Consider the following 16,934-nt stretch of genomic DNA (forward strand, 5'->3'; position numbering starts at 1 on the left):
TGGCCGTAAAACGCAAAACAAACAAGGAACGGTTATTGCGGGGCGGCGACTATGGTTCCTTAGGTCGTATTTCTATGGCCCGGAAAATTTTTAGGCGATCGGGGTCCGGGGGCCCATGACCACTCTGAAGGCGTGGGCTATAGAATACGAAAATATGGGAATCAGGCGGAATTCTTATTTTTTGGCAGTAAAATGCAAAAAAATGAGGAACGGTCATGGTAGGGCGACGACTATGGTTCCTTAGGTCGTATTCTATGACCCAAAAAAATTTAGGCGATCTGGGTTCGGGAGCTCGGGCCCACTCGGAAGGCGTGGGCTATAGCCCACGAAAATATGGGAATCGGGCGGATTCTAAATTTTTTGCCGTAAAATGCAAAAACACGAGAAACGGTCATGGCGGGGTGGTAACTATGATTCCTTAGGTCGTATTTCATGGCACAAAATTTTTTTAGGAGATCGGGGTCCGGGGGACCCGGGCCCACTCGGAAGGCGTGGGCTATAGAACACGAAAATATGGAATAGGGCGGGATTCTAGTTTTTTGGCCGTAAAATACAAAAATACGAGGAACGGTCATGGCAGGGCGGCGACTATGGTTCCTTAGGTCGTATTTCATAACCCGAAATTTTTTTAAGCGATCGGGGTCTGGGGGCCCGGGCCCACTCGGAAGGCGTGGGCTATAGAACACGAAAATATGGGAATTGGGCGGAATTCTAGTTTTATGGCCGTAAAACGGAAAAAAATGAGGAACGATCATGGCGGGGCGGCGACTATGGTTCCTTAGGTAGTATTCTATGACCCGAAATTTTTTTAGGCGATCTGGGTTCGGGGGCTCGGGCCCAATCGGAAGACATGGGCTATAGGACACGAAAATATGGGAATTGGGCGAAATTGTAGTTTTTTGGCCGTAAAACGCAAAAATAGAGGAACGATCATGGTAGGGCGGCGACTATGGTTCCTTAGGTCGTATTCTATGACCCCAAACAAATTTTAGGCGATTCGGTTTCGGGGGCTCGGGCCCACTCGGAAGGCGTGGGCTATTGCCCACGAAAATTTGGGAATCGGGCGGATTCTAGTTTTTTTCCCGTAAAATGCAAAAACACGAGGAACGGTCATGGCGGGGCGGTAACTATGGTTCCTTAGGTCGTGTTTCATGGCCCGAAAAACTTTTAGGTGATCGGGGTCCGGGCCCACTTGTAAGGCGTGGGCTATAGAATACGAAAATATGGGAATCGGGCGGAATTTTAGTTTTTGGCCGTAAAACGTAAAACAACGAGAAACGGTCATTGCGGGGCGGCGACTATAGTTCCTTGGATCGTATTCTGTGGCCCGAAAGAATTTTAGGCTATCGGGGTCCGGGTGGCCCGGGACCACTCGGAAGGGGTGTGCTATAGAACACAAAATATGGGAATAGGGCAAAATTCTAGTTTTTTGGCCGTAAAACGCAAAACAAACAAGGAACGGTTATTGCAGGGCGGCGACTATGGTTCCTTAGGTCATATTTCTATGGCCCGAAAAATTTTTCGGCGATCGGGGTCCGGGGGGCCCGTAACCACTCTGAAGGCGTGGGCTATAGAACACGAAAATATGGGAATTGAGCGGAATTCTAGTTATTTGGCCATAAAACGGAAAAAAATGAGGAACGGTCATGGCAGGGCGGCGACTATGGTTCCTTAGGTAGTATTCTATGACCCAAAATATTTTTAGGCGATCCGGGTTCAGGGGCTCGGGCCCACTCGGAAGGCATGGGCTATAGGACACGAAAATATGGAAATCGGACGGAATTGTAGTATTTTGGCCGTAAAACGCAAAAAAAGAGAAACGGTCATGGTAGGGCGGCGACTATGGTTACTTAGGTCGTATTCTATGACCCGAAAAAATTTTAGGCGATCCGGTTTCGGGGGCTTGGGACCACTCGGAAGGCGTGGGCTATAGCCCACGAAAATATGGGAATCTGGCGGATTCTATTTTTTTCCCGTAAAATGCAAAAGCACGAGGAACGGTCATGGAGGGGCGATAACTATGGTTCCTTAGGTCGTATTTCTTGGCCCAAAAAATTATTAGGCAATGGGGGTCCGGGGGGCCTGGGCCCACTCAAAAGGCGTGGGCTATAGAACACAAAAATATAGAAATCGGGCGGAATTCTAGTTTTTTTGCCGTAAAACGCAAAGAAACGAGGAACGGTCATTGCGGGGTGGCGACTATGGTTCCTTGGGTCGTATTCTATTGCACGAAAATTTTTTAGGCTACCGGGGTCCGGGGGCCCGGGACCACTTGGAAGGCGTGCGTTATAGAATACGAAAATATGGGAATCGGGGGAATTCTAGTTTTTTGGCCGTAAAATACAAAAAAACAAGGAACGTTCATGGCGGGGAGGCGATATGGTTCCTTAGGTCGTATTCTATGACCCGAAATTTTTTTAGGCGATCAGGGTTCGGGGGCTCGGGCCCACACGGAAGGCGTGAGCTATAGCACACGAAAATATGAAAATCGGGCGAATTCTAGTTTTTTGGTCGTAAAACGCAAAAACACGAGGAACGGTCATGGCAGGGCGGTAACTATGGTTCCTTAGGTCATATTTCATGGCCCAAAAATTTTTTAGGCGATCGGGGTCCGGGCGGACGGGCCCACTCGAAAGGCTTGGGCTATAGAACACGAAAATATGGGAATTGGGCAGAATTCTAGTTTTTTGGCCGTAATACGGAAAAAAACGAGGAACGGTCATGGCGGGGGGGCGACTATGGTTCCTTAGGTAGTATTCTATGACCCAAAATTTTTTTAGGCAATCCAGGTTCGGGGGCTCAGGCCCACTCGGAAGGCATGGGCTATAGGACACAAAAATATGGGTATCAGGCGGAATTATAGTTTTTTGGCCGTAAAACGCAAAAAAAAAAAAGAGGAACGGTCATGGTAGGGCGGCGACTATGGTTCCTTAGGTCGTATTCTATGACCCAAAATTTTTTTAGGCGATCCGGGTTCGGGGGCTCGGGCCCACTCGGAAGACGTGGGCTATAGCCCATGAAAATATGGGAATCGGGCGGATTCTAGTTTTTTTGCCGTAAAATACAAAAACACGAGGAACGGTCATGGCGGGGCGGTAACTATGGTTCCTTAGGTCGTATGTCGTGACCCGAAAATGTTTTAGGCGATCGGGGTCCGGGGGGCCCGGGCCCACTCGGAACGCGTGGGCTATAAAATACAAAAATATGGGAATCGGGCAGAATTCTAGTTTTTTGGCCGTAAAACGCAAAAAAAATGAGGAACGGTCATTGCGGGGCGGCGACTATAGTTCCTTGGGTCGTATTCTATGGCCCGAAAAAATTTTAGGCTATCGGGGTCCGGGGGGCCCGGGACCACTCGGAAGGCGTGTGCTATAGAATACGAAAATATGGGAAGCGAGGGAAATTCTAGTTTTTTGGCCGTAAAACGCAAAACAAATGAGGAACGGTCATGGCGGGGCGGCGAATATGGTTCCTTAGGTCGTATTCTATGACCCAAAATTTTTTTAGGCGATCCGGGTTCGGGGACTCGGGCCCACACGGAAGGCGTGGGCTATAGTACACGAAAATATGGGAATCAGGCGGATTCTAGTTTTTAGGCCGTAAAACGCAAAAACACGAGGAACGGTCATGACAGGGCGGTAACTATGGTTCCTTAGGTCGTATTTCATGGCCCAAAAACTTTTTAGGCGATCAGGGTCCGGGGGGCCCGGGCCCACTCGGAAGGCGTGGGCTATAGAACATGAAAATATGGGAATTGGGCGGAATTCTTTTTTTTTGGCCGTAAAACAAAAAAAATGACGAACGGTCATGGCGGGGCGGCGACTATGGTTCCTTAGGTAGTATTCTATGACCCGAAAAAATTTTAGACGATCCGGGTCCGGGAGCTCGGGCCCACTCGGAAGGCATGGGCTGTAGGACACGAAAATATGGAAATCGGGCGGAATTGTAGTTTTTTGGCCGTAAAACGCAAAATAGAGGAACGATCATGGTAGGGCGGCGACTATGGTTCCTTAGGTCGTATTCTATGACCCCAAAAAATTTTTAGGCGATTCGATTTCGGGGGCTCGGGCCCACTCGGAAGGCGTGGGCTATTGCCCACGAAAATATGGGAATCGGGCGGATTCTAGTTTTTTTGCCGTAAAATGCAAAAACACGAGGAACGGTCATGGCGGGGCGGTAACTATGGTTCCTTAGGTCGTATGTCGTGGCCCGAAAACTTTTTAGGCGATCGGGGTCCGGGGGCCCGGGCCCACTCGAAAAGCGTGGGCTATAGAACTCGAAAATATGGAAATTGGGCGGAATTCTTATTTTTTAGCCGTAAAACAGAAAAAACGAAGAACGGTCATGGCGGGGCGGCGACTATGGTTCCTTAGGTAGTGATTACAATATTCTAAGTACTTTGGGGAAAGCTTCCGGTCATACCAAGCCCCCCATAAGTTTTAAGCAAAATAATATCGAGAACAAGACCTAATTATTACGTGCTAAGGCATTCCACAACTTTACGATCATAAAGAAAAGAGCGAAAGGAAACAAGCTTAAAAATTGTCGAAGGGAAAAAGAGCCATATATATATATATATATATATATATATATATATACAAAGGCCAAACGGCCTCGATAAAAGTACAAAGGTGCAAAAACAAAGAAAAGTCTACAAGGCACTTAAACAACCTAGTCTTTGTTGGAGCCCACCTCATTACCGAAGCCCGCCTCATCATCGGATCCGCCCTAACCCTCAGAGTCTCCTTCGTCCTCGGGATACGCCAACTTCTTGGCCTCGGCCTCGAGCCCCTTAATACTTTCAATCTCAGCAGATAATTCAAAACCTCGAGCATGAACCTCCTCGAGGGCCTCCTTTCGGGACTGCCACTTCACATATTGGACTGCGTCTTTCAGGCGGTCCTGGGCTGCCTCGGCATCGGCTCTGTACTGGGCCACCATTTCATCGACATCGGCCTTGGTTATTTCAGCCACTGACTTGGCCGCTTTAAGCTCCTTGGCGAGGGTCTCTCGATCGGCAACAGCCGAGCTCAACTGAGACTGAAGCTCCTCAATTTTTTGGGATCGTGCCTCAGCCTTTTCCCTCGTCGCTCGAAGTTGGGCCTCCACCGAGACCAATTGTTCCCGGGCAGTCTACTTTTCCAAGGCCAAGCGGTCCATCTTGCCTTTCCACTCTTCGGCCTCGACCTTGATTGCATCCATCTCAGCCCGGAGTTCGTCGATCCGATCAATCTTCTATTTGACCTGTGGGTTCTGACCATTAGTCACCGTGTCTAGCTCATCGTCAATAACCTCAAAGATTTTTACCTGGTCGGCGTGTTCTTTCCTAGCTGCGTCCAACTCAGTTCGAAGGCCCTTAGCCTCTCTTTCGCGTTGCTCGCAGAGACGTTTGTATGTGTCTCTCTTCTCAGCAAGCTCTTTGGCTTCTACCTCGAGTTGGATCAACTCATCTCGGTACTAAGGTATCGTGATGGAGCACCGAGGCCTGCAAACACGGGGAAAGATATTAGAGTTATCAAAAAATTAGTTCAAATATCAGAAGAAAAATAGGAATCATCAGGGATTATCGAGAGTTACCCGGTTCAGTGCCTGTTGTGCTCCGTTGAACAGGCATGGCGAATCTACCTCGTTCATTTTGATCTATTCTTCCTCTGTGACCAGGCACCGGAGGTAACTAGCTATCCCTATGGCTACAGGGACAGAAAGAACCCGGGTATCCTCCAGAACAATGATGATAATTAACCACTTCCGACCAGGATCCGCCCTCGGGACAGGGAACCGGTTGACCAGTCTCAGGATCGAGTTAGACCCACCTGCCCCTTAGGATGGACTTTTCCTCAGTATCTCTAAGTTACCTAACCTGGTGACGTCCTCCATGGCAGTGGAATCCACTCCATAAAAAAGTAGCGAAGGGGGTCGTCCGCTCCGTGGGCCCCCTCGTTGGGGAGTTCTTTCATGGTTTGGACCTTGTTATATATGGACTTGGTAAATAAGGGTGACTCGGTGATGTCTATCATGGCAAGTGGCTCTTTCGGGGCACTGCCCGCATCCTAGGAAGCCTCAGCCCTTGCCTCCCCATCGACCTCTCTGGCTTGAGGAAGATCGGCCTCGCGGATCTCTGGTTCAACGGCCCCCTGGTCTCCGAGGGGTGACGACTTGCAGGCTACAAAAACGAAAGGCTCTTCTCCCTCGGACTCATCCCTCAGCCGATAGAGCAAGACCGAAGCTAGTGCTGGGGAGCTGGTGTTTTCCTTTGGCTTGCGCACCAGCCTTCTCCTTGTTTTCTTTCTCTCCGAGCTCAGGGAACTCAGAACCCTCCTCCTTTTCCTCTCTCCGGCCTATCCTAGAGCAGGAGACTCTACAGGCAAGTCCTCACCAAGTCCTCACCACTGATTGGAGGCCTAAGCTTGACATCCTTAGGCAAGCATGCAAAAAGAAGTAAAGGAAATAAGGACTTAATGTTAAAAAAAGAAGCCTAACACAACCTACTCGAGAAAGAAGTCTCACCATGAGAACGAGCCTCCCAACGACTATTCGATAATTTGCGCCACGAGTGCTTGGAGTAGGGCATATGTGAAACGATACCCTCGACCCACTCCTTGAGTCGAGGGACATCATTTGGGACCCGAGCGATAGCTGCACCACCACAAATACCGATAAGAAAAAGAGAAGTAAACATAAAATCAAACTTTGAAGGAAAGTTCTACTTACATGACGTATTCCACTTCTCGGTAAATGGCCTGCATTTTATCGGAATCAAGTTCGAAGTCCTCACTCGAACAAAATGACCTTGCCAGCCTCAATCTCGGTCTTCATCAATACTTGAGAACAGGGCTTTACTGGCCCGACGCACGAGCTTTATCAGCCCCCCCGGAAGATTCGGGGACTGTATAAGCGGAGTAGATGGTCAATGGTGAACAAGCACCCATCGATTTTGTTCACAAAAAATCGGAGGAGGATCGTAATCCTCTAGAGTGATGGATGAATCTGTCCTAGGCATAAGTTGTACCTCTTGCAAAAATCTAAAATGACGGGGTCTACCGGGCCCAATGTAAAGGGATAAGTGTAAACACTTAGATATCCCTAGACATAGGTGGTAATGGCCTCTTTGGGGTTGGGGACCACTATGTCTTTATCGGCCCAAGATAGTCTTTTCGGACCGTAGGGAGGACCTCTTCGGTAATCGAGCAGATGTATCTTGAGACCTCCTCACACCGACCATGTACGGAGGAAGGCTTTTCAACTTTGAAATCATCGTTGACCGAGCATCCCCCGGGGATGAACATTTTCAAAGGGGGTTCGGGTACTGGTTCATCAATGGCCACGCTTGGAGCGGTCCCCTTGACCTCAGTAGCCGGCCACGAAGTAGAAGAAGCTTCTTTCTGGGGAACGATTTTTGAAGTCTTTGCCATTCCTTTAGAAAGTAAAAATAGAGGAAAATCTAGGAAAGATGAAGAAAGAAAGGAAGTTGAAAGATTAGAATTTTTGGCTTGAGAAGAAGATGGTTAAAAATTCTTGCAAAGGACCTCGAGTAACCGGGGTAAAAATGCTAAAGAGTATTGAAATTCGGAGGGTACGGGGGTAGAAGGTTTGATGTAAAGTAAAAATGAACAAAGGAGGGGGTATTTATAGTAGCTTAGCGACGTTTCGCATTCAGGGACGGCCGATCGGCGGCTGACATGCATTTAATGCCATTATGACTTGACTGAAAGACGTTTAGGATGTTTTGTCATTTATGTCACGATGTATCGAAGTAAGAATCGGAAGCTCGGGTCGTTTCTCGTCGTTTACTCTCCGAGAAACGAGGGGACTATCTGTATATGGGCGAAATCAAGCTCATGGTGCATCCCGGCCTCTGAAAAGATATGCCAGACTTGAGTCATAGTGGCAAGGGACCGAAATCGAGTCAAAAGTCCCACCGAGCCAAAATCTGGGGGCATGACGCCTGCCCTCGAGAATGTCAAGATCATGGTTTCGGAATCGGTCCTAGCCTCGAACGATTTCGAAGAACATTGTCGGACAATCAAGCATAGCCAATAGAAGGCTGAAATATCCGTGACCGACGGGATATCACGGCGGGGATCTCGGCACGTATCGATAGGAAACCGTCAATCAGTAAATAGAAAGATTTTTTAACTTTTATAGAGTTGTACATAAAGTAGGACTCCCCTACTATATAAAGGGGGTCTGATAATTCATGAAACACATTGTAACACGCACTCAAAAGTAATATATTATTATTTTCTCTGTCACTAGCTCTTGCTCCTTTTCATTGGTACCGGCCGTGGTGAGCCCGACTCGAGGGTGACTATTTCACTAAGACTCGAACTATCTTACTCGTGTGGTTTGAATTTAATTTATCTTTGTTTCTTCGATTCTACTCAATTTATTGCTCTATATCAAATTATTCCGCGTATCCTTAAAACCACTTATAAATTCAATTGTTATCCGCATTTGAGGGTAAACATAAATCATTTTACATATTAAAAGCGTCATTACAAAGCAAAGTATATATTAAAGCTTTAAAAATATTAAAACTGGACCTCACTCGGTAGAATTAATCAAGGTACACAAGCTGATCCAGACGTCATTGATTTTAAAAAAAATAAATTAAAATAGCATCAAAAGGGACACCCGGTGAAATTTGTAGGATTTCCTAACCCTTTTAAGAAGAATTAACCTAAATCCTACCCACCCAACACCTAAACTAAAGATAGCTAGTGGATATATAATATATATTATTCAATGTGTGATATTTGTATAATTATTTATAATAAATACATAATGTATGTATATTGGTTAAAAAAAGTAAAGATGAAGTTAGACCAGCTATTTATGTAAAAATCCAGTGGACCGTAACATTGGGCCGGCCTAAGAACGATTATACTCACTTACCCAGCAGATCCATCAAAAGGCCCATTTAGCCCCAACATCTCAGCCTCTTGTGATATGTATTCCGGAAAACCCTAGCCCGTACTGTGCTCGAGCTGTTTCGTTGCTAGGTTGCCAATTCCATCTCCACAACCATGGTAACTTTCTTCGTATCATCGTCATTGCAAAGCATTCATACTTACCCAGCAGATGATTTTTGCATGTACTTACAGTTGTTTGTTTTATAGGCGGATGTTGAAGCCGATGTGACGGCAGGACAGCCAAAGAAGAGGACGTTCAAGAAGTTTAGTTACAGAGGCGTCGATCTCGATGCTTTACTTGACATGTCCACTGACGAGCTTGTTAAGCTCTTTAATGCTCGTCCTCGCAGAAGGTAATTTATATATCCCAATTTGTTGCTCATTGTTCCCTTTTTTTGGTTAAGCACCGAGACTAACTTATTAATTTGAACATTCACTTGATTTTATGTCCGATTGGATGATACAAGGGTCTTATACGTAGTACTTTATAAATTTTTAGTTTATGCGCGGAATTTTTTCCCCTTATTAAACTCTGTTTAGTCGAACAAATGCCAAGCGAATTAGGATGACGGAGTACAATTCTATTGATAGCTTCATTAGGTTTGTTTGTGGCCCTTAATAATAAGCGGGTCCTATTTGTTGTAGGTTCCAGAGAGGTTTGAAGAGGAAGCCAATGGCCTTGATCAAGAAGCTGCGCAAGGCGGTAGGCATTATGAACTATTACTCCTTTTTCAGCTGCTTGTTCCCTTCACAGCATTTATTTTCTTAGTTTGTCCATTTGACCAATTTTTATATGACGTCTGGGTATATGTTACTGCTTGAGTAGTTGCTGTATAGCCTTCTCAATGTTAGCTGTATGGGCAGAAGAACTTTGGAAAGATCGTTTACTGTATTTGGCTGCAATGGTCAATCGTCTTTAGTGTAAACCTCCAACACAGGACTCAAAGAATGCTTGAAGCATATGAGTAAAAAGTTGCTTTAAGCATAGAACAGAGTTTTACTTGGTTCTTGTGGTCTGGATCCTAATCTGTCCTTGACGTACATTAGGGCTATCAAAATAAGCCCAAGCCCAACTAACCCGCCTTACCCGCCTAAAGTTTAATGGGCTGGGCAAAGAGCTATTTTACTCCTGGGTCTATTTGGGTTGTGCCCAAGTTGACCCATCACTATGCAATAGCCCAAACTAACCCGTCAGATAGCCCAAATGTAACCCGTGTAGCTCCACCACAAAGTCGTCCCCCCTTTGTCCTATCTTTCCTTTGCTGCCTCACAATTGCCTATGAGTTATTTCTTTTTTAGTGAAAGAGTTACTCCTCTAATCTCTTAATTTGTGAGCTATACTTTAATATCAATTCTTTCTTCTTCAACACCTAAGAAATAACGCTTCAATAATAGTATTTTATTTTTCTTCTCACTGAACATTAATTAGGTTGAAATAAATTAGTAATCTATTTGATGGGTTTCTTGACTGGGATCTCCGTTAGCAAAACAAAGTTTACTAATTTTCATTAATTACAAATTGTTTATGAATGTGAAAAATACCCCAGTCTTCATGGACCAATAGTACTAAACAATGATAAATTGAGGTAATTATGAGTAAAAATGTGCTTTTTTCGACAATATAAAACAAACTGTGCTTTTTTTAATTTAGACAATGTGCTTTTGAGTAATGTTTTAAGAACTCATTTTAAAGGTTAGTAGTATTTATTTTAAAACAAACTGTAAGTCCAAAACGCCAACTAAGCAAATAATTTTAGTAGTGTGTTGGTATATATATGTATGTATGTATATATATACACACACTTTTTACAAATTTATAATTTATGTAAAATATATTATAATCACTTTCTAAATATTTGTCTCACAAAATGAGAGAAATGAAGTTCTTTTTTTATTATTCTAAAAGGATTGGTATAAGAAATGTATTTATGAGCCGCATGGTTACTAACCACATTTCGTCTAATATATATGTGTATCAGAAATGTAAAGCTCGGAATAAATCACATAAAAGATGGATTTAGGTGGGTGAAGATGAGCGGGTTAGCCCATCTTGACCCAGCCCATTCTAGCCCAAATAAACTTTTGGTAGGGTTGGGCAGTGACCCATTTAGTTACTCAACTCACTTTGACCTGCCCAAATTCATCTCAACCCGCCCATTTGCCACCCCTAACGTACATAGTGATTAGCTTGCATAGACTAAGGTAGGATTGAGAAAACAAGTTGTCCCATTTTTTCATGAGAAAAGCTCTGTTGAGGAAAAAATCAAAAAATTGATTTCATCATCTGTTTTTAGTTGAAAACATGAAATTACTATTGTTAACCTTTGATATTTAAATTTGATCCAGAGAACCTTTAATAAGATGCTCCTTTGGGCTCACTCTACTCATTGAGTTTTACCCTATGATGAATTACATCATAGGGTAGAAGAAGAATCACCTTAGGCTGTTGCTTGTCCTGAAACTAAGCTCTGGCTGGTAGTCCAGGGTGGTTTTATGTGTGGTTCAAGTCACCCCCGTGTATTTTTCCTGCTTTAGTTGGTTTCTGGAGAATTTGATGTCTACATTGTTTCTCCAAGTTGCTGTTTAAGTGAGTGAACACACTATATTTTCTTTCTCCTCGTGTTGTAGTTGTCATAAAAGTTTCCTTGTTGTTTATTGTATTACTTTCTTTATGTTTCTTTAGTCTTCAATGTTGTATGAGTTCCATATGCATATATAGTATGGTATTGTTTAATCTTTGTTTGGTGTGCTACCTTTTTCATTTGAGCATTTTAATGCAGAAACGTGAGGCTCCACCAGGGGAGAAGCCAGAGCCTGTCAAGACTCATCTGAGGAACATGATTATTGTTCCTGAGATGATTGGAAGTGTCATTGGAATCTACAACGGAAAGACGTTCAATCAGATTGAGGTCAAGCCTGAGATGATTGGTCACTATCTGGCTGAGTTCTCAATCTCATACAAGCCTGTCAAGCACGGGAGACCCGGTATTGGTGCTACTCACTCATCAAGGTTCATTCCTCTGAAGTAATATGGGATGTCAGGTTATTTGATGCCTTATTTTACTAGAATTTTGATGAAGGCCACATATTATGAAAGAGTTGAGTTTGAAATGGCAGTGGTCAGCCGATAAATATCTATTTTTAGTTGTTTGTTATGACATTGGTGTCTTAGACTTGTTCTTTTCAAATGCTCAATTGAGGGGAGGGCTTGATGAGTGATGCTCACAACTCACAAGCCATATGTTCAAGTTCTCTCCTGATTTCCCAGCACACTCAAGTCTTTTCTTGATTTCTTAACAGTTAAAATGAATTATAGTTTTGTGAGAACCTTTGCACTTTCTTGATCTCTTCGTGAATAACTTGTGTTATTGTGGTTGAGCTTGTGCATCCTGGGACATGTTGGAGTTGGCCTAAATCTTTACATGTGAGAGTTGTTCTGTGCTTAGCTGGAAGGATGATTACCCTATAATTTAGGTTCTGGAATTAAATGGTGCCTTGAAGGTTCTGGAGTTCAAAATATATGCCGAGAAGGATGTGCTCTGAATTATTAGTTTCTTTTTGGAATATGCTGAGCTTATAGAACAATTTTCCACAAGCAAATTGAAATTGTAACATATTTTGGTGTCAATGGCATGTGCCATGTTGGGAAGGTGTCTAATGAGCTTGACTCGTACTAGTAAAAATGATCGTCTTTGACACGAATGGAATGTCAATGGTATGTGACTCTCTCTCTCTCTCTCTCTCATAAAAGGTGGATAGACAGCTAATTTAATGCTTGTGCAGCTATCCGAATTAATAAAATTGCCAGAGTTTCTTCAAGAGAATGTGATGAGGGGTTGAAAAGAAAAAGAAAAACAAAGAGAATGGGAAGAACTTGTATAGGTCTTGTCATTTTATTTCGACGCTACACCGTCTGCTAAGCAGCCGTTGGAAAAGCATAATCTTTAGTGATCAGTGCCAACTAGTTTTCTATCTACTCTAGGAAGGTAAATTCCTCTGTATTGCAAATAAAGCAGTTTTGCACTGCTTTAGCCACTCCTGCTGCTCCGTCTCTCTTATCTATAGAAACATTTTGATTATAGACATAAATTAAAACACAGTGAAGAGAGAAGTTGGTGGGGTGGGAGAGTGTAGGTGGAATATAGAGGCTTTCTCGGATGTTTCTAACAATCGATGGCTGCATGTGCCAAACCCTTGAGCAACTCTTTCCCCTGGTAACAAGGAATTTTCATACGTATGCAAAGAGAATAGCAGTTAAAAGGAGATTCTAGGTTGGTTCACTTTTATTACTCATTAATTAATTTTGCCAACTTGTCATGAGGAAACTAGTATTTAATATTTGTATTGTATTTGTCACCAGACATACAGTCCTTGACCTTCCTAAATCCCAATACAATGTCTGATCGAAGAAAAGATACATATTTTTGCTACAAGGGGATGAATGAATAATGAAGAAGGAAGGGTGGGTGCAGAGGCGGATCCAGGATTTAAATTTTATGGGTTCAATTTTAAGATTTTTAATATTGAACTCATTATATTTTTAAAGTTATGGGTTCATATCTACTATTTTTGCAATTTTAATAAATTTTTACATACAATTTTTACTTCGCGTCGAAAGTTATGAGTTAAGTTGAACCCGTAGCTAGTAAGCTACATCCGCCTCTGGGTGGGTGGTGAAGGGAGGAGAGGGAACAATGCATTAAATTCTTGAAGCAGCTCTTCTATATGTATTGAAATAGAGAGTTCAAATTCAACTGACCAGCAGCATGCATTCATTGCTCATTTCTTGGTCAAGTACTTCTTGAAATCGTAAGTTTTATGAACCATTGACGTTGCCATTAATACATACTACGTAGTTAATTATTGACAGTGTAGTGATCCCATGAATATTAAATCACTTACAACAATCTTCGCTCTTCGGTGCATATTATTTCTGTGTATAGTCTTAGTTTGTCTGAATTACCCGTTATTGCTTTTCTTAATTGCTCATATCACATAATTAACACCACAATAATTGTAGCAACTTGTTAACATCAAATATTCAGTTTGCCAAGATAACTAACATTGTAATTAATATTTGGACCGGAAGAGAGTATTATAGAGTTGCTAGTTGCATGTGCTCCTAATCATCCTCCACAGTCCACACATTACAAAATTCAAATTCATTAAAAGCCGTGGAGTCCATCTATTACATGTACCTGGAGTCAGATTAATAATATTTAATTTCAAGGGAAATTCACTAAATAAACATCACATTAAATAATTGGCCGGGAGGGGGAACTCCCATCAACGTGCACATGGCCTTGTTTCCTCAAAATGTAGACTTCATAATAATAATAATAAGATAAAATAAGCATTGATTATACATAAATATAATGGATGAATAAATTAAAATAATTAAGATACATGATGCGGAAAATCCGGTTACTGGAAAAATGTCATTTAAATGAAGGAATAAAACACTCAAATCACTATATATAACAGCGAGGACAAGAACAACGTAACCACCCAAAGAGGAGAAAGAAATTGAGGGACAATTATTAAAGCCCCATTAGTAATAAACAAACCAGACATTAGGGTTTTCTGTTTATTGCTGCTTCTTTTCCACAACAAATTTCCAAAGATCATTTCTTGAATTATCTACATATACCATCAAATAAAAATACAGACACATGGAAACCACAACTTCCTCCTCAACTAAACTGCTTCATCAACATTTTCAGCTCCTGCTCTTGCATTTCTCCATGGCTCTTGGTGCTGAAGTTCAAAAAATAATAATTAGGAATCTGATCTCAAATATTAGTCATTTTGGTAAATTTAATCTGTCTAAAACTATTTAACGTTTTAAAAAAGCAAGACGTCATTTATAACAATATTTTTTTAATCCTTACCCTTGTTGTTCCAACTAGTGGTCGTGGAGTATCAAGTATAAGATGTTTAACGAGAGATAAAAGATAGGAGTAGTTTAAACAAATGCTGTTATAACACTAATATTATAATTTTTGTTTTTACAAAAAACTTAAAAAACAGATAATATAATTAGTAGATAGTAATTTTGTTGTAACTTAGAAAGAAATGAAAGGAAAACCCATACCAAGTCCAATAGCTTCAGATCCTTTCATTATGCGTAAACGCTTGCATGAATCAACAAACATCCTGAATAAAAGCATATGATTAATTTCCCATTTGAATATGTTTATATATAATTGGATTATAATTAAGGAGAAAAATGGAAAAAAGAAATTACTGCCAAGGTACATCTCCCACGAGCATCCAGTCCCCATCCTTATCTTCATAGGTAGGTACATAGTCAGAACTGTTGAGGAGATCCATCAGTTTCCTCTCATTCATAAAATCTATCATTCCTTGGGCCCCATAATTACCTGTTGTATCAATATGCATCCCATAATTATTTACTAGTGGAATTTTAAAAAACATCGCACACTATAACCGATGCACTATATTTGTATTAAAAAGCTAGGCTGTACTCTATGCACCCATATGATCAATGATATACTAAGATCTAACTTTTTTCCTTTAATATTTTCAAGATTCTCTTCTAAAAATGCATAATAAACTTATTACCTTAGTGGATATCAAGAGAGAAGGTATTTGCTACATTAATTTCTTTGTTACTTGTCCTCAAATATGACATTTTCTTGAGAAACTTTACATGCATTAATTATGATTTTAGTTATTAAAGATTTTCACCATTAGATCTTTAAATGGGATGTTCTGAAGAAAGACATATCATATTAATCCCTCCATCCATTCTATAAGAAAGTTTGATTTCTTAATTAAGGTAAATCCGACCATGTCTGGTGGAAAAGAACTCCAGTTTCCTCAGTTAATAATTCTTGAAGGAGATCGAGTTCAATTTAATTCTGTGTGGTAAAAGGCTTTCTACCCTAGCACCTAAAAGATAACTTCAGATAACATTCCATAATAATAAATGTAATTAATTAATAATTACTTGCTACGACATGTTAAATTATATACTCCACTAATTTGTTGAAAATATAGAAAATGGAGGGAGTTACCCATGGTAAAGGAGCTGAACATCTTGGCCAAAGCATCAGAGAGTTGTTGGTAGCTTTTGTACATCTTCAAGTCTACCTTTCGAAGGTAAGGTGCGCCATCCATTGAGACCTTCACAAATGCTGCACTGCTGCTTCCTCCCTTCGAATTCTCACTTTCTTCACAAATGCTGCTGCCTTTTTGTGCCATTATGTTCTTCCTAAAAGATCTCACTGGTGGCCAACCCACCACTTGCGCCCTGCAATTTCATAAATTGAAGAATTACGTCAACTTTTATGTGCTGACAGTGTAAAAAGGTAGCCCGGTACATAAAACATTCCGTGTTTACCCAGGGTCCGGGAAGGGCCGTACCCCAAGGGAAGGGTGTGATAGGCAACCTATCACGATGCAAGCATTAGTGACTGATTTCACGGCTCGAACCCATGACCGGTAAGTCACACATAGACAATTTTATCCGCGACTTATATGTACTGAAAGTGTAAAAGGAAGAAAAACAGGAGTTTACTTTGCCGGTGGTTTGGCTGAGTCCTTGTTACAAGTTTCCTTGGAAGGATTCTTCATTTTATCCTTCTTCAGATCTAAGCCAGAAGAATCATTGGATTGAAGGTTGAGTTTCAGATCAACAGTCTCAGAAAATCCTCTCTTCTTATTGATGGAATCAATATTATTCTGATCAGCAATAGCTGCTCTTACTTCTCCACCAGGCAGTCCCAAACATAGCTCAGTTTCCTTGAGATTCAAGTCCATTTTCCGGCTAACTTCCATCAAATAATTACACAACCTCTTCTTTCTTGATTATAATGGCAACTTCTTTTTCTTTCTTATATGCAAAATGATTGCTAGCTACATTGAAGAGAGAGATAGATACGCTCACACAAAGGTATATAATGTAGTTCTAGCAAATAAGGAGAGCATGTATATGGATTTATGTGCATATATACCAATTATTCAATTTTTCTACGACATTACAATCGTATGGCTTGG

The 16,934-nt window shown here is 41.9% G+C and overlaps 2 protein-coding genes across 2 annotated transcripts; one reads left to right on the forward strand and one right to left on the reverse strand.

Moving 5' to 3' along the window:
• The first annotated feature begins 8,895 nt into the window (after window positions 1–8,895).
• LOC104105246 (small ribosomal subunit protein uS19) lies at window positions 8,896–12,239 on the forward strand. Its single transcript, XM_009613503.4, has 4 exons — window positions 8,896–9,029; window positions 9,120–9,265; window positions 9,558–9,615; window positions 11,693–12,239. Exons 1-4 carry the CDS (start codon window positions 9,027–9,029, stop codon window positions 11,939–11,941), a joined length of 456 nt encoding a protein of 151 aa, XP_009611798.1. The 5' UTR covers window positions 8,896–9,026; the 3' UTR covers window positions 11,942–12,239.
• A 2,083-nt stretch (window positions 12,240–14,322) lies between these two features.
• LOC104105245 (auxin-responsive protein IAA14) lies at window positions 14,323–16,877 on the reverse strand. Its single transcript, XM_009613502.4, has 5 exons — window positions 16,456–16,877; window positions 15,953–16,188; window positions 15,160–15,295; window positions 15,007–15,068; window positions 14,323–14,669 (listed from the first exon to the last, which is right to left on the reverse strand). The coding sequence occupies exons 1-5, from the start codon at window positions 16,713–16,715 to the stop codon at window positions 14,632–14,634; spliced, it is 732 nt and encodes a 243-aa protein (XP_009611797.1). The 5' UTR covers window positions 16,716–16,877; the 3' UTR covers window positions 14,323–14,631.
• Between the last annotated feature and the right edge of the window lie 57 nt (window positions 16,878–16,934).

This window comes from Nicotiana tomentosiformis, chromosome 6, assembly GCF_000390325.3.
Source record: "Nicotiana tomentosiformis chromosome 6, ASM39032v3, whole genome shotgun sequence".
Lineage (NCBI taxonomy): Eukaryota > Viridiplantae > Streptophyta > Magnoliopsida > Solanales > Solanaceae > Nicotiana > Nicotiana tomentosiformis.

Excerpts from the sequence above, each read along its gene's own strand:
- LOC104105246 (XM_009613503.4), top strand. Across the intron at positions 9,266-9,557 it reads AATGCTCGTCCTCGCAGAAG|GTTCCAGAGAGGTTTGAAGA; the intron begins GTAATTTATATA and ends TATTTGTTGTAG. Across the intron at positions 9,616-11,692 it reads TCAAGAAGCTGCGCAAGGCG|AAACGTGAGGCTCCACCAGG; the intron begins GTAGGCATTATG and ends ATTTTAATGCAG.
- LOC104105245 (XM_009613502.4), bottom strand. The coding sequence starts at position 16,715 with ATGGAAGTTAGCCGGAAAATGGACTTGAATCTCAAGGAAACTGAGCTA. Across the intron at positions 15,296-15,952 it reads GTTCAGCTCCTTTACCATGG|GTAATTATGGGGCCCAAGGA; the intron begins GTAACTCCCTCC and ends TTGATACAACAG. Across the intron at positions 15,069-15,159 it reads GTGGGAGATGTACCTTGGCA|GATGTTTGTTGATTCATGCA; the intron begins GTAATTTCTTTT and ends GCTTTTATTCAG.